Source organism: Symphodus melops (assembly GCF_947650265.1).
Source record: "Symphodus melops genome assembly, chromosome: 5".
In the NCBI taxonomy this organism is placed as follows: domain Eukaryota; kingdom Metazoa; phylum Chordata; class Actinopteri; order Labriformes; family Labridae; genus Symphodus; species Symphodus melops.
In genome coordinates, this window is record NC_136695.1 from 12,992,381 (window position 1) to 13,020,341 (window position 27,961).

A 27,961-nucleotide genomic window follows, 5' to 3' on the forward strand; every position below is an offset into this window, starting at 1 on the left:
TACATGGTTGTATACACATGCTGTTGCATCTTTATATATATCTAAAAAAAACACATGCATATTATTTGTTACAAATTGTATATTACAAAGTCCATCATCCACTTTTATGGCCACATCCTTGTGCCCAAAAACCAAACCTTTAACCATTGGTTGTCCATCTTTATTTACATCATAATTAAAGTGATGTTACTGCCGTGATGAGTGCGTGGTGTTTAGCAGAAACGTAATCTGACATGTATTAGATTTTAGCAGAGACACTATGTTGTTTTGATATGAGTTCAAAGTTTTTATATTTAGACACAGAGATCCGTCCTGTCTCAGAGTCCTTAAGTTGATGTTATTTTTGAAGTGCAAGGATTGGATTTCTTTGGCTTTTACAGATTGAAGATGTATGTTTGTTGTTATTTTGTCATGACTTCTTTACCTTTTATTTTCCTGAATTTTGTGGTTTGAGTGTGCAGAATACATTTAGATCTTGTGAGTGGATGGAGGCTTGTCTGTTTAATTGACTTGAGGACTGCATTTGAGATCTGGACTAAAGTCTTCTCCACAAGAGTTTAAACATTTGAGTTTTAAGAGATTGACTCTTTTGACCAGGCATGCTAAAAACCACAGAACAACCATACACCTATCTGTAATAGAGTTGATACCAAAATGTGTTAAAAGCTTGAGAAGTTAGAAAAAACAAAGCTCAAGATGTATTTGATTTATTTTTTATTTTTTTAACATTTGTGGATTACATTTTGTGTAGCAGCAAGTTTTGTTCATGAGTAAGTGTTGTTGAATGACTTGTGTTAAATGTCTGTTTTTTTTTAAAATTTCTTTACCACAATAAATAAATGTAACCTCGTAGAATAAATGGTGCTGTAAATGGAGAAGCATTAATATTTCATTTAATCACATTCATTAAGACAGATCCATTAAGTTTAAATGATGCAGGGGGAAGCAGCACAAAGGGGGCCACATGTCTTTAACATTCAACTAATACTCTCGCTTCCTTTAACTCAGACTACGCCACATACCACGAGACACATTCATTTGATTATTATACCCTGTCTTTGAACCGTGCTGTTAAACTAAACATTAGAGAAAGCAGTACGACGAGTAGCAGCTCTATCTGTTTCAGCGCTGAACTGTGTGACCACGCCCCCTGTGTGACGACGCCCCCCCGGTGTGACCACGCCCCCTGTCTGATACGTTCCTGCTGACTGTGAGCACATGACCAGGCGTGTTTACACCTGCAGTGACTCAAAGACACACTCGGCTGAAGCAGGGAGACCTGAGCTTTAAACTGAGGGAAGAAGGAGAGGTTTTCGTCCGACATTGTGGTGAAGCGGACGCGTACTGGGACTTGGTAAGTTGTCTTTATTATCACGGCTGTGTGTTTCCTTCAGACTGTGACGTGAGGACGCTGCTGGCTCTTCCGTAGCAGCAGCTGTTAGCTTAGCGTGCTAATGTGTGTCAGTCAGCAGGTTAGCTCTCTGCTGCAGCATCACCACCCAACCAGGTGAAAGACTAGACATGAAATTGTAAAAGCAACTATAAAAGGCGTGACGCTCCCTTTGTTATACAGCTACCACATCCAGCTCTTTGTCGTCTTCAAATAGCCCCATAATCTCCAAAGTAACTGCACGACTGTCTGAGCCACTTATTATTAAATGAAGACGGGTTTAGTAGCTAAATATGTAGCTATACTGGTGTCTTTCCTACGTGAGTGAACAGATGTGATAGCCAGTTTACAAAGCGAATTTAGTTTACCCAAATTGACATTAATAGCTTTTGGTGTCAGACTAAAATGTTGTCTCATCATTCACTTATTGTGAGGCTGTCAATGTGACACTAAACATCACATGGCCAGTCTCATGTCATGTTTGGACATAAGAGCTGATTGTAGCTGTCAGCCATGTCAATAGATTGATCAGGAATTTGGTCATGTTAGTTTTTATTTGTCCTGCTGGCTTGGACAGATTCCCAGATAGATGATAAGATTTTAGTCTCTGAAGAAATGTCTTACTGTCAACGTATACACTAAATGGTTTGTGTCCACATTTTCTGTTGTTTTCTTCAGGTCCAAGCAGCATCGTCCCAACACTGAGCAAAGCTACATCCTCGCTCACAGTCTCCAGGAAGCCAGCCCTCTCTCTCTCTCTGTCCAGCATGGACGACACAGACATAGAACGTGAGCCCCCTCTTCTCTCCATCTCTAGTCGTAGTGACTGATTCACACATTGTTTGCCTATTTGTTTTAATTAATTTACAATTCTATTCAATTGATATTTCGTGTTTAGACTTTTTTTTTTTTTTTTTTAATTCAGATTCATTTTTGGTGTGTTTTGCTCTCACAGAGGTGACCCTGGCTCTACTAGATGCGGCCACTGATAAGGATTCAGAGGTGCAGGAACAAGTCAGAAAATCTATGTTGACCCTGGGAAAACAGCAGCCTGACAGAGTGCTGGCCATGTGTCAGGACTACCTTCTGAAACACCCAAAGGTAAAGAGTACACCTGCATTAAGTCAAACATCTCTGAGTGCCAGCTTGAGGATTAGCCAAGAAAACGAACCAGCATAACTCAGCTCCTATTACCTTTTATTTTTATAACACACACTCACACACACTTTCTTATAAAAAGATAGAAAAGTATTACCACATGAGCACGATTTAATTAACAATCAGCTCTACCTGTAGTGTGTTTTTGTTGTCAGGACAGGTCACAGCTCTGTGATCCGACATTAAGAGTGAAAGTAACAGGGGAAGTCCCTCGGTTTCCTCTTTCTTCCTGTGAAGTGTAAAATGTTCTCCAGCAAAACAGTTAAACAATAAACTGATTTTCAGTAAGAACAAAGAAGTGAGACTCATATGATGGAAATGTCTGTGGTTTTATTAAAGATTTGTCTTGACTCCAGTAACCCAGCTAACAATAGTCTGTGGCTGCTAATCTGTTAAACCAGGTCACATTCAAAAGCCTCTCAGAGCCCCTGGCATGTGGTTTTCATCCTGTTACAGACAGAATCAAAGTCAAAACTACTCTCTGAAACTCGTACACATGTACAGTAAATAAGTCATTTTACTATTCACGTATTTCTGCCTGAGTGAGGCGAAGGGAAGTTTGCAGTCTTTCACAGATGCTAAGGATGCAGCAGGAGTCATGATTCTGATCAAACCGTTTCTTGGCTAATTGGTCATAAGTTTGCAAATCAATGAAAGTAGTAAAACCGGAGCTTAAATGTCCAAAAGCTTTCAACGATGTCATCACATTACTGTTGAAAAGTTTTCAGTTTAAATGGTTTGAGACGTAAGAATAAATCCTCAGATAAGAAGCTGACAAGTCTTACTTTTTGTAAAGTTATCAAAACAACTCATATGAGTTAGCTTCATGTTTTCCATTTATTTTGTCATTCACCTTAATGATTATGCAGACACATCTTTCACTTCATGTCATTTAATTTCATTAAAGGACTTACCAAAAATTATTGCGGTTGCATTCCTTTAATATCCAGAAAATCTGCCAGATGTCTACCATGATATAAAATCAAACATCCCAACATGACTCTGCAGCGTATTCAATACCCTTTCTTTTGTTTGTCAGCAGAATAAGTCCCTCATCAAGTCCTCCATACACAACATTGAACAACAATAAGCAGTTTTCTATTTAAAATCACTCATTATATTTAGCTTTTTACCCATTCTGTGTTTTTTCTCCGGAGCTAAACAACAATTATAGCTGTGAATCAGCTTTTGACGGTTCGATGTTGCAACGTCTTATCAAGCTGTCACACGCAGTTGCTTTATTTTTACTATCAGATGATTGCATCTCTACCCTGAGGAAATGTCTTGGGGAAACACCAGTGACCGTTCAGAGAATGGACATGTTGTGGTACTGTTGAATTTGCTGCGTTGTTTCTCTCTGTCAGAGCTAGACGCACATATTGGACCAATTACTTTATGTAATTTCATGCAGATAAAAAAAGAAAAAAAAAATGCTGTGCCAGTAATAAGTATTCAGTGTAGTCTTTCATCTCTCTTGTCACTTTAGTCTGAGCCTCCATTTTTTTTTTTTTTTTTTTTTTTACAGTTGGCAGTGAGCCACAGAGTTGTGATTCTTCAGACGATCGAGCTGATTGTGGGCTGCAGGATAGAGGGGATCAGTAACTCAAGGATAAAGAGCATCATCTCTCTTGCCTCCGAGGAGATGACGCGATCGAAGGTAGAGTGTCGAAAACAGTTTTTTTTTCCGTCACTGGGGAGATTATATCTTTAACTGTGTTTTCCGTCTTCCTGGTTCAATCAGGAGGTCATCCCTGATTGGCAGCAGGCAGCTAGTAATATCTTGGTTGCTGTGGGTAACAAGCACATCAATGACATCATGGAGGAGATACTGAGCAAGTTTCAGCCAGGGCTCATTCCTCACTTCTTTGTGGTCCAGACACTAGCCAACCTCTCTGACTCCAACGGTAAGGCAATAGTTGAATAAATAACACAATCAAACTACGCACAAGTACACGTCCACACACACACACCAGGAAGTCACACCGTTAGTTTAAAAACGCAGGTGTTCAGAGGTAAGAGAAGCCTTTAACCTGTCAAACATGTCAAGACATCGCAGTTTCAATACAAACTTTTCTCTCACCAGCAGTTTTATGTTTACATTGAAGTGCCTTGCATATCTTAGAAAACAACCTAGTGGTTCAAAGTCTGCATTGTTTGGGAGCTCGGGCTCTCTCAGCTGCTGTTGTCGGGGATGTTTTTTTACTCTGAAACCTTTATACTGCTGCCAGTGTTGTCCAGAGCCCTCGCACTTAACCAGTCAGTGTAAAAACTAGAGCATCGAAACTAAGGTTGTGAGGTTTAAAAACAACAACAACATTGTCTTCCTGTTTCTGTTCCTTTTGAAGTGCTGCTGATTTTGATTTAAAACCTGTGAAACACTTTTGTTATGTGACTCACTTTACACGTTTAATGTGGTTATGCTGTAAATTGAATGTATGTTCTCAGCTTTATGACATTTTACGAAACATGGGGGCTCATATGATACGTAATGAAGGAACCACGTTGAAAGAGTCTGATCTGAATCAGGGGCTCGTAAAGCCGTAGCAGCACTCCGGTCATTCTGAGCTGCCAGCTTCTGAGTAGATTTCTTTTGTGTCCACAAAACCTTGATAAGCGTGGGTTTGTGTTGCCTAGCATTTAAACTGTAGATGAAATATGAACAGGAAGCAGCTTTCATATCTTTAAAACACACGCACACACACACACACATGATAACATTAAGATCATTTTTGTTGGGATTAATTACTATTGATAACATACTGATGAAGACTGATTAGAATGTAAATTATGACTTTATTCCTCTTGCTGTAGTTAGTCCTGTCTTATTTAACACTGACTACTGTTTGTGTGTCCCTGCATTAAAGAGGAAGTGTAAAGATTGAATATATCTTTAACATATCTCTTCTTCTCCTCTTCCTCCAGTCTATGGCATGGTACCATTCTTGAATGCTATTCTGGGCACCATGTTGCCCATGCTGGGCATGGCCAAACAGGACAACATGAAGTGGGTCTTCTCCTCTGGTAAGCATCTTCCAACAGACTCTTAAAGACATTAACCCTTTCCCAAAACTATATTCACCACTTCCTCCAAGAATTCACCTTCTTCTCATCAGCTCTTTTTTTTTGTGGTCTCATTTATTCTCTCTCTTGTTCTAATTTCTCTCTGTTGTGTTTCCATCCTTCAGCTCTGTGTCATTTCAGCGACAGTATCTTAGAGTACCTGGCTAACCTGGACAAAGCTCCAGACCCCACAGTCAGAAAGGACACCTTCTCCAGTGAAATCTACGCTGCTTTTGAAATCTTGTTCAACACGTGGCTACAAAGCAGGGAGTCGAAGGTGAGGTCACTGTTGTTGGGGGGCGGAGCAAGATGATATCGTGGGCTGGTCAAAACACAAAAAAGTTATGCAGGATAAAAAAAGGTTTGGAGAAGCAAAGCTATGTTGCCAGTAAAAAAAGCTTGCTTAAAAACAAAGTCATTGCAGAATAAGTAAAAAGAAACGCCCACACATTATAATGAGAACGTTAATACCTAACCGCGCCACGAGAACTAACCATGAGAATGAGGACCAATGATTGTTTCTGTTGTGCATTCTTTCACCTGAAAAGTGAAGTGAAGAACTGTGCCGACACTGACACATTATAGATTTAAGGTCAGTCTGTATTGTCCTTTTTGGAGATGGAGCTAGTGTTCCCTTTTTGTGTTTCTCCCTGATGTAAACAATAATCCACTTTAATTATATTTTGCATCTTTCCAAAACAAAACAATGAATCTCTATCATGTCTGTCATGTGATCTCCTGTATTTCTTTGTCTGTATATCAGTTGAGGCTGACAGTGGCTGAGGCAGTGGGCTCCATGTGCCATCTGATGGCCAACGACAAGCTGGAGGAGCAGATTCCTAAACTGATTCCCTCCATCTTGTCCCTGTACAAGAAAAACAACGAGCACTATGTCATTAGCAAGGTAGGATTGAGCTCTGAATCTCTGTTTTGTGTTTATGTTGTTTGTTGTTCCTTAGAAGTGCGAGTACTGCACATGTAATTTGCACATGAGGATTTGCAAGATGACACAATGACTTGCTAAATGATTATATTAAAGTTTTTTGTTCTCCTCCATTTAAGAGTCTTTGCCAAGTGCTTGATGCGTCTCTCAACATGGTCAGCAGGGTGCTGGAGACACAACTGGACAGTCTGCTCTTTGCACTGCACCAACAGGTACACAGTTAGCACATCTGAGCTCGAGTAAACAAGGTGATTGGTGTATGACACACAGATACTCTTAAAGAGGCGGAACAAAGCCAATCACATGTTCACGTAGATCGTACCCTCCTATGTTCTAAATTCCAAACCAGCTATTGTTTTCTGACTTTTCAGCACTCTGTCACACAGAAATAAGGAGATCCAACATTTTTAAGGTGGTTAGTAAACTGGAAGGTTCGAAGAAGAATTCCAACTTTTAGCTTTTTTTCTCAATGACCTAATTTCTTAGCATTTTCTAATAACGGTTAATGAAAAACGAGGGTAAGCAGATTACACTTTAATTGACGTGTTTGCCGCGGTAGTTGTAAGATGCATGGTGGGGAATCAGTTTATAACTCACTAATGCTGTCTCATTAAGGAATCACAGGTTGTTCTGAAAGGACGTCCTTTCTAGGTTCGGTGGTTGTTTATAAGTCAGAACGGAGACGGGGAAAAAAAAAAAAAGTCTCCACTCTGAGACGCTAAGCAGAAAACACTGCTGCATTGATTCAGCTGTACCTTGATCTGTGTGGTTTGACCGCTGACAGTTGCAGCTTTCCAGCAGCGTGTGTCTCTATCACAAGACTGGATCGATGACACACCATCTCAAATCCAGTTCACCCCTCTTCACGCTGAGTAACATTAAGCGCCTAAATTTATGCTGCTTTCTTTTGAAAATATCTGTCAGAGTCATTGTAGTCAGATGTTTTTTATGATCTTGTGACTCAGCTGATGCTTGGCCTGATGCCCGAATGTTGCAATATTCAACCTCAATGACTGAGCCCATGATGTGTGTGTGTATGAACTGGATAGCGTTTCTGAATATTTCACAACAATGTAACAGTATGAGTTATCATGAAAACATTGCACAAACCTTTTTACCCGTGACTGTACACAAAGCTGTGCAGGTACATGTTGTACCCGTGTTACTCGGGTTGTCAGAAAGTGGCTCTGAGTTATCAGGTCCTCCCAAAATGTCTCGGTTGTTATTTCAAGCTCAAGGAAGCAGAAAGTTGTTCATGAGAAATGTAAATGTAACTTCTCATGCGTGACCTGGGGTTGTGAAAATAACGTGCACTAAGTCACTTCCTCAGACAAAGTACAAGCTGTGAACTCATACCGGCTTGCTCTGTTTCCCTCGTTTTGATCATTCCTGAAACATCGAGCTCCGGCTTTGCTGTTAGACGTCCTAGTTAAGTTTGTATGAACCTTTTCTATGCTTGTTGTCATCTCCATGTATAACCAAAGTAGCAGTGGTCACGACAGCTGTGTTGCGTTCAGGCTGACTCGTTGCTGTTCCACAGTAATGTTTCCTCTGTCTCCCCCAGGTGTCCGCCCCTGTTGATTACAGCAACCCTCCTACTGTAAAGAACCACAACGAAGTCCTGCGCTGCTTCAGCTTACTAGGTACCCGTCCTTATATTTCTAATCTATGAATCTAAAGCGTTCTTTTCTGTTGATTGGTTTGACTCTCCTTGTCTTAACGCTTAGACTGTGAGTATTCTTTCAGACCGAAAAAAAAAAGGAAAGCGTGGCGTTACCGAAGCGTCACTCACTTCTATCTGTTTTAGTTCTATAGAGTCACAAGAACAGTAATAAGATCATCCATTAGTGTGCCAGACTTACTGACCACCACAAGATAATCATATTAACTGAAACTGCCGGCCTACTTCCCTTCTCTCCTGTCTTGTGTTGCTTATCCATCACATGATTTTCTTTCTCCTATTTATGCATGTATACCTTTTCTTTTTGTGACACTCGATGAACTTCCGATTTCTCTCTCTGTTCACCCTGAAACTTCTCCCTCCAGCCAACGCCTTCCCAGACCGCCTGGTGATGTTTGTTCTTCAGAAGCTGGAGAACAGTAATGAGCGCAGCAGGATCGGCTCCCTGGCTGTCCTACGTCACCTCATCAACTCCAGCAGTGAGTAGCAGCTCTGTCATTCCACCACTGTTTGATTCGGCATCACTTGCACATAAAAGCACTCAGTAATTAGTGGTGTCCTGAAATGTATCACTTTAAACGTGAGCACGGCTGAACATGAGTCCTCTTATAAATCTTTAATGTGTTCTAATAATATCGTGTGTGTGATTGCCTGTGTTTGTGGCAGCTTCCATAATGGAGAGTAAGAAGCTGCTCATCCTGGCCAGCATCAGACAACCAATGGCCGACCACAGCAACAAGGTAACACGTCAACGCACACCGCCTCTATGGGACTATTCTACCGAGTGAAATTTACCTCTAGGGGATTAATAAAGTGTATGTATGTATATACTTTTTTTTTTTTTCTCTGTCAAATGTCGTACAGTTGAAATAACTTTCACTGCATTGTTATTTCACACCCTCTTTCGTTTCTTTGTTGCAGGTGAAGAAGCGGGTGGTCCAGGTGATCAGTGCGATGGCTCATCATGGCTACCTGGAGTTAGAAGGAGGGGAATTACTAGTTCGATTCATAGTTCAACACTGTGCCTTACCTGACACGTATCAGGTATCACATCAGTTATTTCATTTTTAAAACGTGACATAACAATGACCAGTTATCATGCCCAACACGTGTTAAAGGTCAGAGGACAGCACTGAAGATGCATACCAGTTCATGTGTTCTGTGAGCAGAACAAGTGCAAAGGCCGTATAAAGCAGTAGGTGCTTACAAATCAGGAGGCAGGAGTCGGAGGAGAAGAGTCAATGGATTATTATTATGTTGATCTGTGTGTTGGAAGCAGACTCTATAAGTTGTCATTGTTTTAGCTCGGCTGTCTGAACACCTGAAAACTTTTGATTCTTAGATGGCGCTATGTTAATCCATGGTGCTATGCTTTTGTGAACTGTACTTTTGTATCTCTTCGTGTCTCCGTCTGTAACTTTGTGGGTTTTTTTGCTGCTGCCTGTCTTGGCCAGGTCTCCCTTGGAAAAGAGGTTTTTAATCTCAATGGGACCAACCTGATTAAATAAAGTTTAAATAAAAATGAAATAATAATAAAAATTGTGTCTCCAGCGAGGTCAGAAGCCAACAGACCCAGAGGAGGTCACTAATGAAGCACTGAGGACGATGTGTGACAACACCTTACACCTCCTGACCACCACTGTTGGACGACTGGCTGACGTACGACATCTCTCTACTTTTTAAGTGAAACTCTCCTCAGTTGATTGCATTTGTTGTACCTACCTGCAGAAATGAAACTAGAGTGCCTTGTTGATCGTAGGTGCTGTGGCCAAAGCTGCTTTACTATCTGACCCCTGCACAGTACAGCAATGCCACCACTCCTCTGTGTAAGAGTCTGATCGTGCTGGGCACGAAGAAGAAAAACAATCAGGAGCCCAGCTTCAACATAGACTTCACACAAGAAGGTAGGAGAAATAACAACAGACTCCCCCTGCTTATTCAGTGCTTACACTGCCGTGTCGTCAAGGTTACAGCCCTGATTCCTTAAACATTGTGAAACAGAATTACACACGGTGACATAAATCGCTAATCCTTTGAGATGTGACTTGTCAGAACATTGCAATAACAAAAGTTTTATACTTGTACTGATAAACTGTTTTACACAGGGTCCATTTTTTTGGTATTCAATACTGAGAATATGTCATAAATGGGAGATGTCAAAATGGTTTTTTATTCATTCTTCAGCATTGATATTTGGGATGTAATTAATTTGGATGTTTTATATCATGCTAAATATGTTTAATGTCTCTCCTCTAGTTAATCTGCCCTCCCCTCAAACTGTGATGATCAGACTGCTGGTGAGTACATTTAATCTATATCAAATCTTTAGAGTTACTCTCAGCCAAAGTCAACTCAGAGCCCCCTTTGTGTCTGAAGTATAAAACAAAGGATGTCTAATCGTACAGTCCAATAACACGGTCTGAATGTATCCAGTAAAAGATCATTTGTAATTCAGAACATTTCTTAACCAGTGTCTGTTTGCCTGCGTGTGTGTTTACCTTGCCTTGGGCTGTCCCAGGTGAATGCAGCCTTCCCGTTTCATGGCAGAGGTCATGGAGCTCCATCCCTCTCCCTCCTTCAGATCCTCAGCATCAACATTCACCCCAACACAGAGATACTCTGGGAGAAAGAGATACCGCCTCTACTTTCAGTGATGGAGGGTATGGAGAGATGTGGACATTTTTCTGAGAAAGTACTGTACTATAAAGATCATTTTTTTGTTTTCATGCATTCAGTAGGAGATCAGTCTGACTGTGTTGTTATTTTCAGAGTCGACCTCAGAGAGTCTGGACAAGAAGCATTGGGATGAGAAGTTACTCAAGGTTTGCTGTTTTTGGTTGTTTACAACATTATCTATTTAATAACTTTATGAATTATAGGTTGTGATTTAACAGATGAAAATGTAACTTGTTTTCATCACGAATGCCATCAATGATACTGTTTTACTTCAGTGGCAGAATGAATCAATTACCTTCAGAGAGATTTATTCAGATTCAAAGTTGTGTATAACGATGTTACTTTTCATTATGAGGTCTGCTTCATTTGTCTATATTAGAGCAGAAATATTCAAATCTACCTTCATTAAGTTACTTTTGATTCTATTTCATCTGATTTAATTCTCGTCTGCAGCTGCTGTCTAAAACTCTGGATACAATTGATGATGACAAGTGGGTGTGTCAGTTGGCAGCGGAGGCAACAAGATATCTCCCCACATATAACATGGCCTTAGAGGAGAAGGTAAATCTGAAAACTATTAAAACATGTCTACACTTTCTTTTTTGGATTGGGCAGTGATCTGAAGGCCGATTCTTTTAAAAAACAAAAAATCTTTTCGTAAAGAATATTTGTGTGTTAGCTAAGTGTGCTGCAGACATTGTAAGGTAAAGTATGGAGTCAGAGTTCAGTCAAACCATGTGAGGAAAAACCACTCTGTATCACTTCTAGGCATTAGTGTTTTAGAACAGTAAACATGCTGGATACTGATTTAGACTGGAGAACCATTTTGATCTGATAATATTGGCCGAACAATTTATCTGTTAGTTCTATAAAACTGTACTTCTAGTTTTCTTCTTTCTGTCGTCTTTAGAGTTTCCTGTATCGATGTATCGGAGTGACTCTCCAACAGTGTTTCAACAAAGAGCTGGTTAAAAAGCAGCTGCAGGAAATCCTCCTAACAGCTCGTCACAGTGATGCCATCGAACGAGAGGTAGCTGGAACTCATTTCTTATGACAAATTGTCTTCAAATGTATCGATCCCTTCTCTTGATTATTGGGGTCATGTGTTTCACATCTATACTGGTTGATGGTCTAACTGTTGATTTTGCTCCTGTGTATCTCTCAGGGCGTTGCGATGGGCGTGGGTCTGTGTGCAAACAGCCACTTAGAGGGAACTCTAGCCAAACTGGAGGAGTTTGGAAAGTCAGACGCCTTCAAGAAGTCACCGAGTATCTTCAACCTGCTCAAAGTACGAGGGAGTTTTAGGAGGAATCAAAACGGAAATAATGATGAAGATCTTTCATGGTTTCTGTGAAATGATCCGTCTTTCACTTCTCCTCAGGAGCGTAACGATGTGGAGATAGAGAAAGTCAAAAGCACGTTGATCTTGTGTTACGGCCAAGTGGCTTTGAACGCTCCTCCGGAAAAGATACTGAGCAGAATAGATCAAGACATCCTCCGCTGTATCAGCAAACACTTCAACACCAAGGTAAAGAAACACCTGAACACGACCCAGTCAGCACACAGGAGACTAGTAATGAGACGATAAGGTGAAAGCAAGTTTTACGCCATCAAACAAACACTGTTTGAAGACTCTCACGTTTGCTTCTCGTTCTCGGACTCGTGTGACTTGTCGTCATTTCTCTGGTCTTGTTCACAGAGAGAGAGAGGCGCCTGTATTTGTGAGGTTGACTCAAAGAGAAGGGTTAACACGGCGGGACTAAAGCTCTTTGAACATTTAGACGAGAAAAAAAGTCAGCTGATTGCGTGTAAACTTTATTTCATCGTCATAGTTTGTGGTGCACTGTAACAATGCTTCGTGAAGAAGACGATTCTGTATTGTTGTTGTGAATTTATTTTACTGATCATCTTGATCGTCGCTGTAAGTTCACCCCTGTTCCAAACTCCTGCACCTTTATGATCCAAAACACACTTCACCATATTCATGATGTTTTTACATTAGCACAATTTACTACAGTTGTGTGTTTAGTCTTTCAGGGAGAGTATTTGTGTGTTCACTCATCATTGTATCACCTCTATGTCATACAGGTTCTTGGGATTAAAGTAGAGACAAAGGTATCGTCTCAGGAATACTACGCCCTTCATCTTGCTCGCCTTCTTTAATCTTAATTTTCCCCTCTGATCTGCACTCCTGGGTGTGGTGTCCTAACTCAATATTTACTGAAAGTCCTCAAATCAAGATGCGCTGCCGTGAAGCAGATCGTTTTTCTTTTCTAAGTTATGTTTCACGAGTGAAGAGCATGTTCTGAAAGGATTCATGGCTGAATCACACTCTTCTGCACTCCTGTACAGCTAAATCAAAGCAGACTGATTCAGGACTTTAAAAAAAAAAAAAAAAGGATTTGAAGAGTTTGAAAGCAGTCCAACATTAATGCAAAGCTGAATATGAAGAAAGAGGAAAACCTCTCTGCATCAGTCAAATGCTCTACCTCAGTGAAATGTAGCTTAGAGTTATGCACCTCTAAAACACCTTTTATGGTATCAAACACTCGCTCAAGAGGGCTTAAAATGTGGTTGTGGAACAGTTTTTATTTATTTATTTTTTTTAATCAATAAACAATTTGGCTTTAATCTGCTTTAAAAGAGTCAAACTTTGTACAATCACCTTTTTATAGGAAGTGTTTGATACTATAAGCTGGATTTGCTGTGAATTAAAACTCCAACATTCTTATCTTGTTTTATTTTGTAAATCACCAATAGAGAAACTTATTTTGAAATGCCGTTTTGACCCGATGCTGTCTGGAGACAGAGAAACTAGAAGATGCAAAATGCAGTGTTGATGGGTTTAGACTAAAGCTGCTTCAACAGTAACCATTTCTTTTTAAAGTCATGAATTGACTTTAGTATTTAAACCTGATTTGGAGCGAAGCATCAGAACGTGTCGTTCTTGCCGTTAAATCGTTCTAATATGATGCAAACTGCTCGTCAAACATGATTTACCTGCCACACTCTGAATTAAAGCAGAAGTGCGACGCTGTGCCGTTCTCTCTGTTCCTCATTTCATCGCTTTTTGAAACGCCTCCTTTCAAAGCTCACGCTGGGTCTTTTCAAGGACTTGAGTTATTTCCTGCTGAATCCTTCCAGCTCTTTGTGTCTTTAGATCTCGCACCCTTCGCCTCTCTGAGCCGGGCTGTCGGTGGTTTTCTGTTCAATGTTCTCTCCTAATCACAATACTCTGGTTTCAAATTTCTCTCCATCCGTAGGCATGGAGGATCAATCTATAGGATCACTGCTGGATTGATTTAATGGCTTGATGAGCAGATTGATTAATTATTGATTTGCTGGATTGGTTTGGGTTGTTTTTGCTTCTGCTCGGTCACAAGTAGAGCTGCGTCTGCTAACGAGTGCTGCAGTTTCTAATTTCCTTCCAACATCTTATTATTACAAATTAGCATACTTTCCCTCTTGACCTAAATCATCTTTTCACGAGTGTGTCCTTCATTTAATCCGTTGTGTTCGTCTTTTGCCTCTCTGTATATTTCGTGCGTCCGCCTGAATTCAGGACCTGACGATGAAGCTGAGTTTGGTCCAGAGTGTGGGGCTCATAGCCAGAGCCATTAGAGAGTGTGTGAAGAAACAAGGCTACGTCTTCTCTCGCAAGCAGGAGCTCATTAACATCATGTTGGTCAGTTCTTTCACTTTGTAGAATATCTCCATGTTTGTTTCACCTCACAAACAACAGTGATTTGATCTGTCTCCCTGCTGTCCTGTCTTCTCTGCTCAGGATTTCATCAAAGCTGAGCCGGCTGATGTACTGAGGACTCCAGTCCGCCATCTTGTGATGACTACATGTTCCAACCTGATGTATCCTCCAACTGAGAAAAAACCAATGGACGCTCTTCACTTCTGTATTGTTATGATCATATAATACTGGCACTTTCAGGACTTGGATATTGACATTAGTTTACTCTTTACAGTTTGGTTAGATGGATATCAGGTCAAGTTTGCCTCGATCTGTGTTTTGTCTTTGATAAAATGTAGATCAACTTCACAGAATACAAACTTCAGGTAAAAGAGAGAACACAGATAGAGGAGGAAGCTCAGCTGGTCTAAGTTTAAGGATTAACTTTATTGATTCCACAATGGGGGACATTTGGATGTTACAGCAGCTTAAAAACAGGAAATATGAACGGCTTTAAAAAGAGAAAAATAAAGAGACTTTTGTCGAGGGGCGTCTCTCCTTTCCCAGCGTTGTTTCTTTAACCTGTGCTGTTTCAGGCCACTGGATCCTGCTCTGAGTGAGAATGAGAGCAATGACTTGCTAAAGGTGTGTGTGAACAGTGTGATGTCTCTGCCGCCTGAGACGAGCACTCCAGAGAAAACGAAAGAAGAGGAGATACTGGACCCCAAGCAGAGAAAGGTGAGATAAAGCAAACGGTGACGTGCGTACACACAAACTGTCTCGACTTCATCCGCTCTGTATTTGAAGCACAACCCTCCCCTTTAATTACTCCTCATAATTTACTGTTAGCATTCCCTCCTGTGAGCAGAGACGCATGCATAACCTTCATAAACTGCAGACATTACTAACATGTCCTGTTGAATGTGTTCAGGATTTGTACAGAGACACGTTTACTGCACTTCAGGAGCTGCTGAAAAGTGTCCTCACCAAAGATCCCACTCCTGACGGCCTGCAGACTGTCTTCAAGGTAAAACATATTTTTACAGACTGATCAGATCTTCACATCCTTTATTAACCATGTGCCAGGAAACGTTTGTATTAGTGTATTCTTCTTCTTCTATTTAAAAACAGACTGTGGGTAAACAGGGTTATTCTGAGGATCTGTGAACGTGTATAATGTCCTCGAAATGTGATAGCTTTGTGAAGCAATCTTCAGGAAAACATTAAACTATACTACTAATGCAGTGACACAGATGTAATGCGCGCAATAACCAAACGACTCGTTGTTTCAACCTTTGGTGCACAGATGCATTCTGCTTGAATCTCATCACTTCCTCTTTTCCTCCCTTAACTCCATTTTCTTTTGTGTAATGAAACTGAATGACCTGCATCAATAAACGTTAAGACCGTCTTACCGTCGTACTGTGTCATACATGAGGTGTGTTATTGTCCTCGGCAGCACGTTGAATCTCGGTTAAGCTCCGAACATGACCATGAGAGGGAGAGAGCTGTCACAGCCGTCACTCACATCCTGACCAACTTCCTGGATAACCTGACTGTCAAGGTACACACACACTCTCTCACTCTCTCAATCTCATTCTCTCTCTCTCTCTCTCTCACTCTCTCACTCTCTCTCTCTCTCTCTCTCTCTCTCGCTCTGGGTTATTTTTGCAGACAGACAGCCTGTTTCAAATGAAACACAGAGAAAAGGAAACGCTTAAAAAATACAGATCACACACATACAACGCTGTTACAGATCAATCCCTCCAGTGCCGATGTGTTTCACCGGATGTTAACACTTCGTGTTCCTTTCAGTAAACTGATGTCTTTGTTTTTAGAACATGGTGTCGTTTCACAACCTCGGCTCTCTGCTGGGTCGTCTGTCTCCTCGATGTTCTGACCCTCATCCTGCAGTACGCACTGCTGCTGTCGACTGTATCTACACGCTGCTTTATATACAGCTGCGCTATGAAGGTACAGACACACCGAGCCCGAACATTTTACAGAATTTGATTTACTCTATTTGTTTGAAGTATTTTTGTAATAAATTATTTATTGATATAATTTAGACATTTAAAGAGTTTTCTTTGTAACACTTTATATTTATTTAGTTTAAATATCCTCCTCTTGTGTTTGTGTGCAGGTTTCTCCCTGGACTATAAGGATGAAGCTGTAGACAGCCTGTTACCCCTGAAAGACCAGCTAGAAAACCCCGACCACTCAGTTCTATACAAGACCTGCTCCGACCTCACCAAGGTACATATTTTACCAATCAGCATGTCTCATGTAGAAAAATTAAACCAAAATGTTTATTATTGTATTTTTTATTATGGCACGTGCCTTCAATCTGCTCACCATAATCTGGTCAGATGACAGTTGTGTAACATGTGGAGATAAAGATGTGACTCATACAGTTAAACTGCTACTGCTTTTTTTTCCCTGTTTGTGGGTCAGGTGATGAGTAAGCGTCTGCCTCAGGAGCAGCTGTCCACGTTGGTCTTTGTGCTGTTAGAAGGACTCGTGGACAGCCAGGCTAACTGCTGCAGAGCTTCATCGGTCATCCTGAATACTCTGCTGAAGAACAGAGGAGGGGGACTACAGGATCAGGTACACACACACACACACACATTCATAAATTAAAACAGCCTATTTGTGTCATCTGGTGAGACCCTAATTATATTAACAATCACCATGTGACCCAAAGGCAGCAGGGTTTTTGGATGACCTGACGCATATCTTTGTCTGTTGTGTGTGTGCATGCACGTTTGTGTGTGTTAGGTCCCACAGATGCTGGAGGTGCTTCATGCACGTCTGCAGAGCGTCACAGAGGAGCAGGTAGGAGCACATATCCGAACTATAGCGAAGGATATACATTTGTTCTTCAGCAGCATTTGTTCCTATTATGTTTTCATTATTAAGAACTAAAGACCTGATTCAGCATATTAACTCTCACTTTACATAAATGATCAGCTAACTGTGCAGTTATGTCTGACTTTAACGTTTCTCATCTCGTGTATACTTTAAGTTTTTACACTCAAAGAACTGTCGCTCTGTGTGTAGGTGAGAGTGGCAGCAGGACAGACGGTTCTCATCCTGGCTTCTCAGCATCTTCAGACTGTGATCAGCACACTCGTGAACCAACCACTTCCTTACGACAGGTTTTTATCCAGATCTTTTTTTTTAAACCTAGTGTAGCTCAGCCTGATCCAAATAAAAGATTTACAATGTTCTTTCTGTTTTTCTTGAGTACAGTTAAACTCTTGTGTCTCTTAAAGTCAAGAGGTTTTTTTTCAATGACAGAGACTTAAAGCTTCATTTGTCCCCCATCTAGCTGGATAAGTGAGATGTGGATGGCCTTGGGGGCGGACCCCATTGTAGCCAATCAGATCATTGAGATGGTGATGGAGAAGCTCCTCATCATGGCGCCGTACGTAGATAAGAAGGAGTCAATGATGAGAGGAGGGATGACAAAGATGGCCACCAACCAGCCCCTGGCTGTAAGTCATACACACCAGCAAAGACATATCTGTGCATACAATGGATCCTTTAAGTTCCAGATCATGATCATGATCATAAGTATGATTTGATTTGGTTGAATACATTATAAAGGTATAAATGTTAAAATGCACATTTTGAATTAAAAAGTTCCCATGAAGGTTATAGTTTCTTCAGTTTTTGTCAGCTACTGTAGATACTTATAAATGTCTTCTTTATCAACATTAAGTCTACACGGCCCCTTAAACAGCAGGAGGAGCAGATTCAGTCCTTCATGTACACATGATGCATTCAGGGACAGTATTGACGGTAGGTCACCCACAACCCAGTACACACATGAGAACAGAAGAAGGTAGATTTGAAATGAAAAACAAAGGGGTATATCACAGCCTGTAACGACATGCAGGATAACATTAGTGGGGTCCCGTCTTTGAGGGAATACAGGTACACAGCATCTGTCTTTAGAGTTTGTTAACTGAGCAGGAACATATCAAACAGGAGCTGCACAGGAAACGATATTTCTCATGTGTTTTGTGTGTTTCTCTGTGTGTTTTCCAGATGACATGCGGACTCAAAGAGTTGTTATTAAATGGTCAGAGTCAGGAGCCAGCTGTCAGCATGTTTCCTCAGCTCTTCTCCTGTCTCACTATCAGGCTGGGAGCAAGTGTCGGGGTCTATGCACCCAGGGATAATAACAATAAGAACGCCACCCCCTTCCATGTAGCAGGGTAAGCTCTTTTTTATTTTATTTTATTTATTTATTTATTTTTTCTCGCAAAAAATCCCAACAAGGGGCCTACAGGGTCGTGTCAGTCTTTATCTTAAGATATATTCGTTGTTGGCTCACACATTTGAGTTTTGTTTTTCTGTTTCAGGGTAGCAGCAGATGCGCTGCGAATCTTGTTAGCGCGAGCCCAGTTAGACGAAGTGATGAAGAGACTGGATGAAGATAACGCCTGGGAAGCGATGAAGGAACAAAACACACACATTACTGGAGTTACATTACTGGCACGGTATGTATACATACAGCGAGCGAGACGGGTTTAGTTTCCGATCTTATTCAGAAATACAGTTCTGAGAAATAAAAGTACTGCCCATTGAAACAAATGTCTGGCAGACACATCACTAACACTTCTATGAAACAAGTAACTTGTGGGTTATAAGAAATACTCGACTCATCACCCGGGGATGCAGGTGCTCTTTTACGACTATAAACATGAAGTAATACAGGAAGTATGTGCATGAGTGAGTAATATGCTAAATATGAGAATTATCTCTACCATTTTTATACAACTCAAATATATACTGAGACTTAATAATAAAATAAGAAAAATAAACGACAAGTGCAAGCATGAGTGATGAGCTATATATTTACCAGGACTTCAGGAATGTTTATATCGACTCTATAGGTTTAACAAAATCTGTCTTCTTTATCTTTAATTCAGGGTATAATGTTTGTGTTAATGTGGGTGTGTTTGTCTTGTCAACAGGGCGATGGCAAAGCATGCTGGTCCCAGGCTGCCTGCCATTGTTGAGTGTCTGTGTCCCTCTCTAAACAACATATACGAGTGCCAGAGAATCACTGTCACAGCTTTCTTCTCTGAGGTGATGCTCCATGAAATACTTCACTAAGACACCTTTGTGTTTGTTTTGTTTTTCTGTGTTGGCTATGTGTTTTTATTTCTTCTTTTTCATTGCCCAAACTCCAACTAATGAGAAAAAGCTTCAAACACTGACTGAAACGTCATCAGATTTTAAATCTTTTTATCGATCTTTTACTGACCTAACTCTTTCTCTGCAGCTCTTAAACCATCACGTGGTGACAGAGCTAATGCTCCTAGATGTGTTGATGAACAACATGATGGAGAGGATATCGGATCCTTGTTGCACTGTCCGGATGTTGGCTGTACGAGGGCTGGGCAATATAGCCGTAGGATCACCAGAAAAGGTACATGAACAGCCAAGTTGACAAACTCCACAATGTGCTGCTTTTCCATCTCTGTAAGATTACAACTTTCCTCCTATTTCATACACTCTCTTCAACCTCTCAACAGGTGAATAAATATGCAAAGGAGCTGCTGGCAGCCATGAGTTCAGGCATGGAGGAGAAAGATGATCCTGGTAAGTAAAGTCACAGTTGACGTATTGTCTGTAAACTTTAATACATTTTACAGCTCTGCTCACCACAAGCATCATTTTAAAGCATCTGTTCGGAGTCTTTAAGTGGTTATGAATCAGCTGATGCCCCCTCATGACCTTCAAAAACAAACAAGACCATCAGCATAAAGATTGACTTTTCTTATAATATAAAAGCCTGAACTTGCAGCAGCAGGCAGAAGAAGTGATTCACAGCACACTGCTCAAACAGGCCTTCTTACACTTCCCATGTGGAACACTCTAGAACAGGGTTTCTTAACCATAGGGCCGCGGCCCTTCGAAGGGCCGCGAGCGCCACCTGCAGGGCCGCAAGGGGATAATATGTTTGCATCTGTGGGCCGTAAGGGCCGTGATCGTTGGCCTGCAGTATACTCTCCGACCACCAGAGGCAGTATCATCAGTTAGAAGTAGTGGAACTTTACAACGCGACACGCGCAACACTCAGCAGTATAACCACTTCCTCCACAACATCCTGTTTAGCGGCTAGTTCTCCCAGGTCTTACCTAAACGCTGCGTATGGTCGCCCTGTGCTTGGGTAAAGGTTGAACTATTTGCCGCAAGTATTCGTTGCTCTTTTGGCGGCGACATACACGATGTATCATATCAAGGTTCTGTTTTAAAAGACGATACAACGCGAGTAGCTGCTGCACATAGCCGCCGCAATTGTTGTTTGTTGTCGACTACTGCGCATGTCCAAATGTTTCGTCTTGCTGTCACAGCGTCTCCGTGTAAACGGGGCCTGAATCTGAATGGAAACGTAATGGAGAGGTTCTTAAAACGAAAAAATAATGACAGCAACGGGGGGGCAGCGCTACACAAAACAGAATGCTCATTTTAATTTCAACAAATCTACCTAACTTCATTGAGCACCAAATTTTATTGCTTCTGTTGCTAAGTTTATATTGTGTTACTTATTTGACAAACATGCACTTAAACATGGTTTTATATGAGCAAAATTAATTAAATGATCTTAACTTGTGCAAGGTTTTATGCATAATTAGCCTATGTATAGGTTATATATTGATTAAAAAACATACAAATGAAGAACAGGATTCATTATTACAACATAGTGACACAAATAGCTATTAAATAAAAATGACCGCAAAAGTTAAATCAGAACCATTCACTCGATTGGGCCCCAGACTACCTTGCCCTGAAAATGTTGGGCCCCAAGGTCAAAAAGGTTAAGAAACCCTGCTCTAGAAGGTGATGCATTTGACCGTTAAACTAAAGGAAGAGACGTTTCTTCAGGAAACACTGTTTACACACAGTGGAACAAAATCAGCTAAGAGAAAATACTTTGACCACAGGGTGGCGCCAAAATCAACCCAAACTGAAAGTTCCCCATCAGAGCTTTGATGACCAAAATGTTTGTGTATGTATGGATGTACTTTATTGATTCCAAGCTTGGAAATTGTGGCGTTACAGCAGCAGGACATTAAACACACAATGTTAGTATCAAAACAGTATAACATGGAACACAAAGTAAGAGAGAACTAAAAATGTTGTAAATATAAGAGCAGGAATAAGAATAATATATACATCAGGATTTAACTTAAACATTCCAACTCGTCCAAAATGTAAGAATTTACCTACATTATTTGTTAGTCATGTTTAACTGAATGTGAAACATATTTTGCAGGTGTAGATGAACATGTGCAAAAAAACAGTGATGACAGTTGTAAGCAGTGTTGTTATAAGAACAAAAATAAGTGATACATATATGATAATAAAGTGCAATATTGAGAACTAATCCTGGATCTGTTGTCTTCTCGGTAGAGGAACTCTTTTCTCATGACTGCTCTCTGAACTTCCTGCAGGTAAACTGATCACGCTTGAAGCCATGTCAGGCCTCTCTAAAGTCCTCCTCTATCTGGACAAGAAGAACGTCCACTTACTGGTGGTTTACATCTTCATGAAGATCAAACCATTCCTGGAAAGTGTAAGTTAAAGTACGGCTTTCAGAGAGTGAAGAGTCATCAGAGACTCGTCGGAGTGTTTCATAAGAACAGTGCAGGAGTTATTTCATCATTGACTCTTAATGAAACTCAGCGTTCAGCCCTGTGAGAAGGCCTGTATCTCCCTCATGTAGAACTACTTAACGTTATGGCTCTGTGTTGATTCAGGATAATGACGAGATCCGCTGTGCTTCCATCCATCTGATGGGGAACTTGTCTAAATTTGGCTCAGGAGAGGCCGTGTTCAAAGACCAGATCCACAATGTTCTGGTCAGCCTGCTGTTACACCTGGTTGATCCAAACCCACATGTGGTCAAGGTACAGACATCATGTATCTGTTAAACAGTTTCTTTTAATTGTTATGGACACATTTCAGGCATTGATACAAACATGGATCATGTGTTTGGACCTCTGTAGGCGTGTAAGTATGCAATGCGCGTGTGCGCTCCTGTGGTGGGATCAGAGCAGATCACAGCCATGTTTCAGAACCACCTCCACGAAGACAAGAGCCTGCACTACGGAGAGTTCATCAACGACCTCACAAAGTACCTGGTAAGAAACACACAGATAGTCACACATGAACATGGCTGAATGAGGGGAGTTTTGCACTTCCTTATAGCAGACCTCATCTATCCTCCTCATTTTTATTATCAAGATGTATTCAGATGATTCCTTGTAAAGTGACCAAATCTAAATGTCTGCTGCTTTAGTTGATATTTTCTCACTTTTTAAGAAACAATACTTGACAGAATGTTCATGCATGTTGAACTTCTTCTGTTTTGAACACATGAAAGAGTTTCATGTCAGCCTCAGATTATTTTCACACTCGGAATGAGAGATAGAGAAACTCGCTCCTGTCGATGTACAATGTGTGTTTTTCTTGTTCACAGATTCAGGACTTTCCCGGGATGTTGAACTTTTATCACATCTCAGTCATCCAATTCTTCAAGAGTAACTGGCCTGAGGTCCGAGCGGGAGCGGCCATGTTTATAGGTAGGACTCTCCATAATCTACGTCGCATCATTCATGTCTCCAACCTCCTGCAGCATATTCAGCTCTCCACATCTGCAACTCATGAACATTACTAGTTAACTAGTTGATGGACAAGTTAGAAATATTGAGAACGAATACACAACTTATTTACCTTTACTCTGTTATGCTACAATAACCTCAAACAATTTTAATACATATTAATGTTACGACTAATCTTATTTATTTTCCATGCTGTTCTTTACTGTTTTTATTTCTCAGTCTGTTCATATATGACTGTGCACATACCACCTTATATGTTGTTTGTTTTTTTTATTGTTTGAGCAAAATGTATCTGCACCTTGTCCATGAGAAACCATATTTCATTCCGTTTAGCTCGTATGTGGAATGATGACAGTGAAGTTGACATGAATCACAAGGTGTTTGTGTGTGTGTGTGTGTGTACGTACGTGTGTGTACGTGTGTGTACGTGTGTGTGTGTGTGTACGTGTGTGTACGTGTGTACACTACCAGGGTTTCTGCTGGGGAACCTTCCAGAGGAGCATCTCTCCCACCTCAACATGGGGACCATCACTAAAGGTAACACCCTGCATACCCATGATTTCATTTTTCTCTTACACACTGCCATTTCAGAACGGGATACTCACACATGGAGGCCCTGAACAGCTCGTGTGTGTGTGTGTGAAGCTCCTGCTGCGTTTTCATAAGTCTTGCCTTTTTTGCTTCAACAATGCCTTCATGCAGGTTGAACTTACAAACTGAGTCACCAGGTTACTAGTGGTCCCAGCACCATACATTTGCTCTGTTTGTCATCTTGGCTTGACGGTTTACTTTTTGTGCGCTCCTCAGGTTTAGTGATGCTGCTCCAGGACCCCAATCCTGTCGTGAGAGCGAAGGCTGCTGAGGCCATGGGTCACTTCCACTGACACCCACTCAAAGACCTTCATACGGATCTCAGTATGTCCTTTAGTCTAAGGCAGTAGAAAGCCACTACATAAACACATGGTTATTGATGGGCACACTTTGTAAACACAAAGACCAGAACCCAAAGAGGAGCCAATATTCAAAGTAAACACTATTACATTTATACACACAGAGTGCATATATTCAGCTGTTCGAAGGTGTGTGTAGCTTCTTTTAACTCTCATACTTGAGATGAAGTGATCATTCTTTATTTTAGTGACCAAAGACTGTGTTCCTGTATTCAGAAAGAAATGTGTAGCACTTAGCAGTCTGTCAGTGTGACAGTACCAGAGATCTAGTGTGTTGTACAAATGAAACAGCATCTGTCAAGATGTTTCTCATGCCACTTTTGTGAAAGTAAAAAAAGAATAGAATAAATATAGTTTCTTTAAATATTACATATAGATGATGACAAGGATGCACAGTTAAAGTTGTGTGTGTGTGTTACATTTTTAGTTTCACCGTTTTAGGGACAGTTCAATACGGAGGTCTTAAAGATGATTCCTCTGAAAAGGATGCTATCACCATTTCACAAACCGGCTCGGAGCCTCATACCTTTACTCCACAAAGATCTATTGAAACTCTTGAGTCTGTTCAATGTAAGAGAGCTGCAGAAGGACTTAAACTTGTTTAGAGTGTATGATGGAAGTAATTAAAAGAGGAATGGCTTGCAACGGTCACATCACCTCGCTTTGTCGCCCTCATCAAAAGTCAGACTGCAATAAACCAAAAATACTTCTACAGTGAGACCCTCTCTTACTATTAAAAGAGGAGAGAATAAAACGGGATGTATTTGGTCCAGCCTTCGGAGCTTTTTAAAATGTCAACAGGCGTCTTTATTTTCTGAGCCGTAATCATGCTGTTTACATATCACTGCCACCGCTACGACTTCTCAGAATCATTTCAGTGAGGTGACGGTCCCAGCAAAGCTCACCACTTCATTCCAGTGTGTTTAGATAGAAAAGGAGAGTGTAGCCATGCTTAAAAATCAGATTGTGCCAAATGTTTGATAAGATATATAAGAATAATCGCACTATGCTCTAAATGATTTCTTCTTTGAATGCACTAAATGTTGTTTCCATGTAATTATTCCAGGATATTGGTTGTACAGATTTAGGGTATCCCTGTGGATTTGCAGGCCTCTTACTATCATGTAAATAACTTAATGTATGTGTATGTGTGTTTTATGGAAGGATGTCTGTTTATGTTTTCAAATAAATGAACTCAAATGACTCCACGAAGAGGGAATGAAAAAGTCCCCTTCTAATTTAGTTTAATTCATTAGGACCAATATGTTGTTGTTGAGTTCATGATTTTATGTCTGTTGCACTTTTGTGCTCTGCCATATTTCCCCGTCTAAAAGAGAAGGAGCTGATTGGTGGATTGATTTCCTTTACATGTGGAGCATATTTATTTCCTCTAGGATCACTAATAAAAGCTGGTTTCCTTTTTTTTCCTTATTTGGTTTTTCCAACTAAGAGGAAGGAAAATGTTTTCCATAATATCACAAATATTTGTAAGTAGAAGGAGTCAATCATTCATACCTTAACTTCATTTTTGAAATATTAAAGGCTGCTCTTGGATCTGTTATTGTTTTATTAAGGCCTCATGGCTTCCAGCACTTTGTGACACCATTGCTTGGTTAAGGGTTAATGGTCAATCTTTATAGCATTGTTCTCTTTTTTAAAAATGTTGTTAGTCTCATGATGGTATTTTTCATGTTTTTTTTAATGTTTAATTTTTCTTTTAAATGTCCCAATATAAACGACACATGAAGGTACGGTTTAACTTGTGAATGTTTTGCATGTCACTATTACGTGTAACTGGACCACAGGAGTGGATGATGGAAATCCATGTATTTAAAATAAAGAAATAAAGATACATCAGAACACTCCGGCTGAGTTTGAATTCTTTGGTTTTAAAGTTCAACTTCTAATGTGGTTATACTTCTCTCTTTGTCCTTATGGGGGCAGCATCGAGTTAGACTTTGTGTTTGTAAAATCATTCACTTGGCTTTAAAGAAACTAGACCTAGAGATGTAGTTCTTCAGATGTAGTGTATATTGATGTAATTAGAATGCATTTGATGCAACTTCATTAATTTTTTCCCTCACTGATTTAGATATGTAGTGTGCATACTGTTAGTGTGACGGCTTTCATTGTCTGTTAAGCTACTCCTTTAAACCAGAACCAAGCGACATGTATGAAATGAAAATGTCTCTCTTTGCTAGAGTGCATTAGTAACAGCAGAGCACATATTTGCTCTTGAATAAGAACTGCGTAGGCTATACTAAGGACAGTAAACAAGACCCATGTTAGCTTCAGAAAGGAGGACATTATGGAAAAACGTTTTCACTTAACGCTGTATGTTGGCTTTTGTTTGCCTGTGTGAGAGAAATGACCTTGGTTTGCTTGCTTAATCGTACCTTTTAACATTTCTGTTGCTCTCGTGTTGTTGCAGAGTCGACTATGAGCTCTTGTCTTTGTTTTATTTGAGCTGCGAAAGTGTGTCTCTGTGTACTGTAGCTTGAAACTGGACGTCTTTCAGTAAACAAGTCTGTGCATATACGAGCAAACTCGTAAAAAGGCCTGCGTGCGTGTTTTCACAGTTTATGTGAACAAAGCTTAGTTTTATTCATAGATTAAATAGTAATGTATTCATTCTCAGACAGTGAGGCCGGTCTTTTCTGTACTTGGAATATCTTTAACCCAACACAAAAGACTCACTCTAATTTGCACATGAATATCTGTCTTGTACCAAAGTATATCTTCATACCTATTAAACACATTTACATTGCATTAATGCACTTCATCATTTCGATCTCTGCTGCTCATTTGATTTGATTCATTTGGTGTCATATTATTATATGAGCTTTGGCATCACTTGGTTTCACTTCACAGGGGAACAGATTGATTTAATAGCAGAAGCGGCCTCCACTAATAAGGACAACCACAGATGGTTGATGATGATCTTTTCAAATTTAAGATGTGTTTCAGAACCACTTCTGAAAGAGTATTAAATCCAGTGAAATTTAATTCTGACAACTTCCAGATTTTCTCTCCAGACAGTCCTACATGCAGACTAACTGTAGGCTCTGGATCATCCCGCCATCATGTTGCACTCATACCAGTCCAAACAACTGCATTTACTGACGTCAGGGAAAACTGACCTTTTGTTTGAATTTGATTTAATCTCAAAGAAAAAATAAATGTTTTTTTTATCATCTGGCAACTTTTTCATAATAACATGGTTTCATATAAGGATGTATACTCTTCTACTTCAATCTATAGTTCTTGAAATTGTAATGATTTTAATCTGATGCTGCGCTCCATTATGCGACAGCAGCGAGACTCCCAGACATCTCATGAACACAAGTGAACACTTTCTCCCTTCAACACACTGTCAGTGCATCTGAAGATGTGTTCAAGGTGAAAAATTATTTCTGTTTTTTTCTCCTTTTCTTCCTAATCAGCAACACTCCCATCTCCATACTCTAAATGTACTGTTAACATCTGCTATAGCTGTTACATTGTGTAACCCTGCCGTGTTTGGTTTCAGAAGCAATGAAAGTACTTTTTCCCTCATCTGCGTAAACCTTAAAGTGTATTGAGTTAACAGTCCCAGACTGAAAACTCACTGTTGGTCCACATTTTTAAAGACACCTAAGTTGCTTATTGAGATTCATTCTTGGCATTTGGTGTTTTCTGGTTTGTCTGTATAATTAGACACTTTAACTTTGCTTTGAGTGCCAAGACTCACTTCTCAACAGAATAGGGCTCGAGTTTATTTCTCGTTACTGTTGTGTCTT

The 27,961-nt window shown here is 40.3% G+C and overlaps 1 protein-coding gene across 2 annotated transcripts; it reads left to right on the forward strand.

Moving 5' to 3' along the window:
* Window positions 1-1,208: 1,208 nt before the first annotated feature.
* Window positions 1,209-26,044, forward strand: mroh1 (maestro heat-like repeat family member 1). 2 transcript variants are annotated; one of them, XM_079344904.1, is made up of 45 exons: window positions 1,209-1,354; window positions 2,069-2,179; window positions 2,346-2,491; window positions 4,074-4,205; window positions 4,290-4,452; window positions 5,471-5,569; window positions 5,734-5,885; window positions 6,372-6,512; window positions 6,671-6,763; window positions 8,116-8,194; window positions 8,598-8,711; window positions 8,899-8,972; window positions 9,154-9,276; window positions 9,784-9,891; window positions 9,992-10,136; window positions 10,489-10,529; window positions 10,751-10,892; window positions 11,002-11,054; window positions 11,362-11,469; window positions 11,819-11,938; window positions 12,074-12,196; window positions 12,290-12,436; window positions 12,997-13,023; window positions 14,471-14,593; window positions 14,693-14,772; window positions 15,187-15,328; window positions 15,522-15,617; window positions 16,050-16,154; window positions 16,429-16,564; window positions 16,734-16,846; window positions 17,045-17,197; window positions 17,369-17,425; window positions 17,651-17,748; window positions 17,922-18,087; window positions 18,644-18,813; window positions 18,961-19,098; window positions 19,576-19,690; window positions 19,887-20,033; window positions 20,140-20,206; window positions 22,063-22,184; window positions 22,369-22,518; window positions 22,618-22,752; window positions 23,091-23,193; window positions 23,704-23,769; window positions 24,040-26,044. In XM_079344904.1, the coding sequence occupies exons 2-45, from the start codon at window positions 2,158-2,160 to the stop codon at window positions 24,114-24,116; spliced, it is 4,911 nt and encodes a 1,636-aa protein (XP_079201030.1). In that variant the 5' UTR covers window positions 1,209-1,354; window positions 2,069-2,157; the 3' UTR covers window positions 24,117-26,044. The 2 variants fall into 2 exon arrangements, with proteins under 2 accessions (XP_079201030.1, XP_079201031.1); XM_079344905.1 differs by lacking the exon at window positions 12,997-13,023.
* The last annotated feature ends 1,917 nt before the right edge of the window (window positions 26,045-27,961 follow it).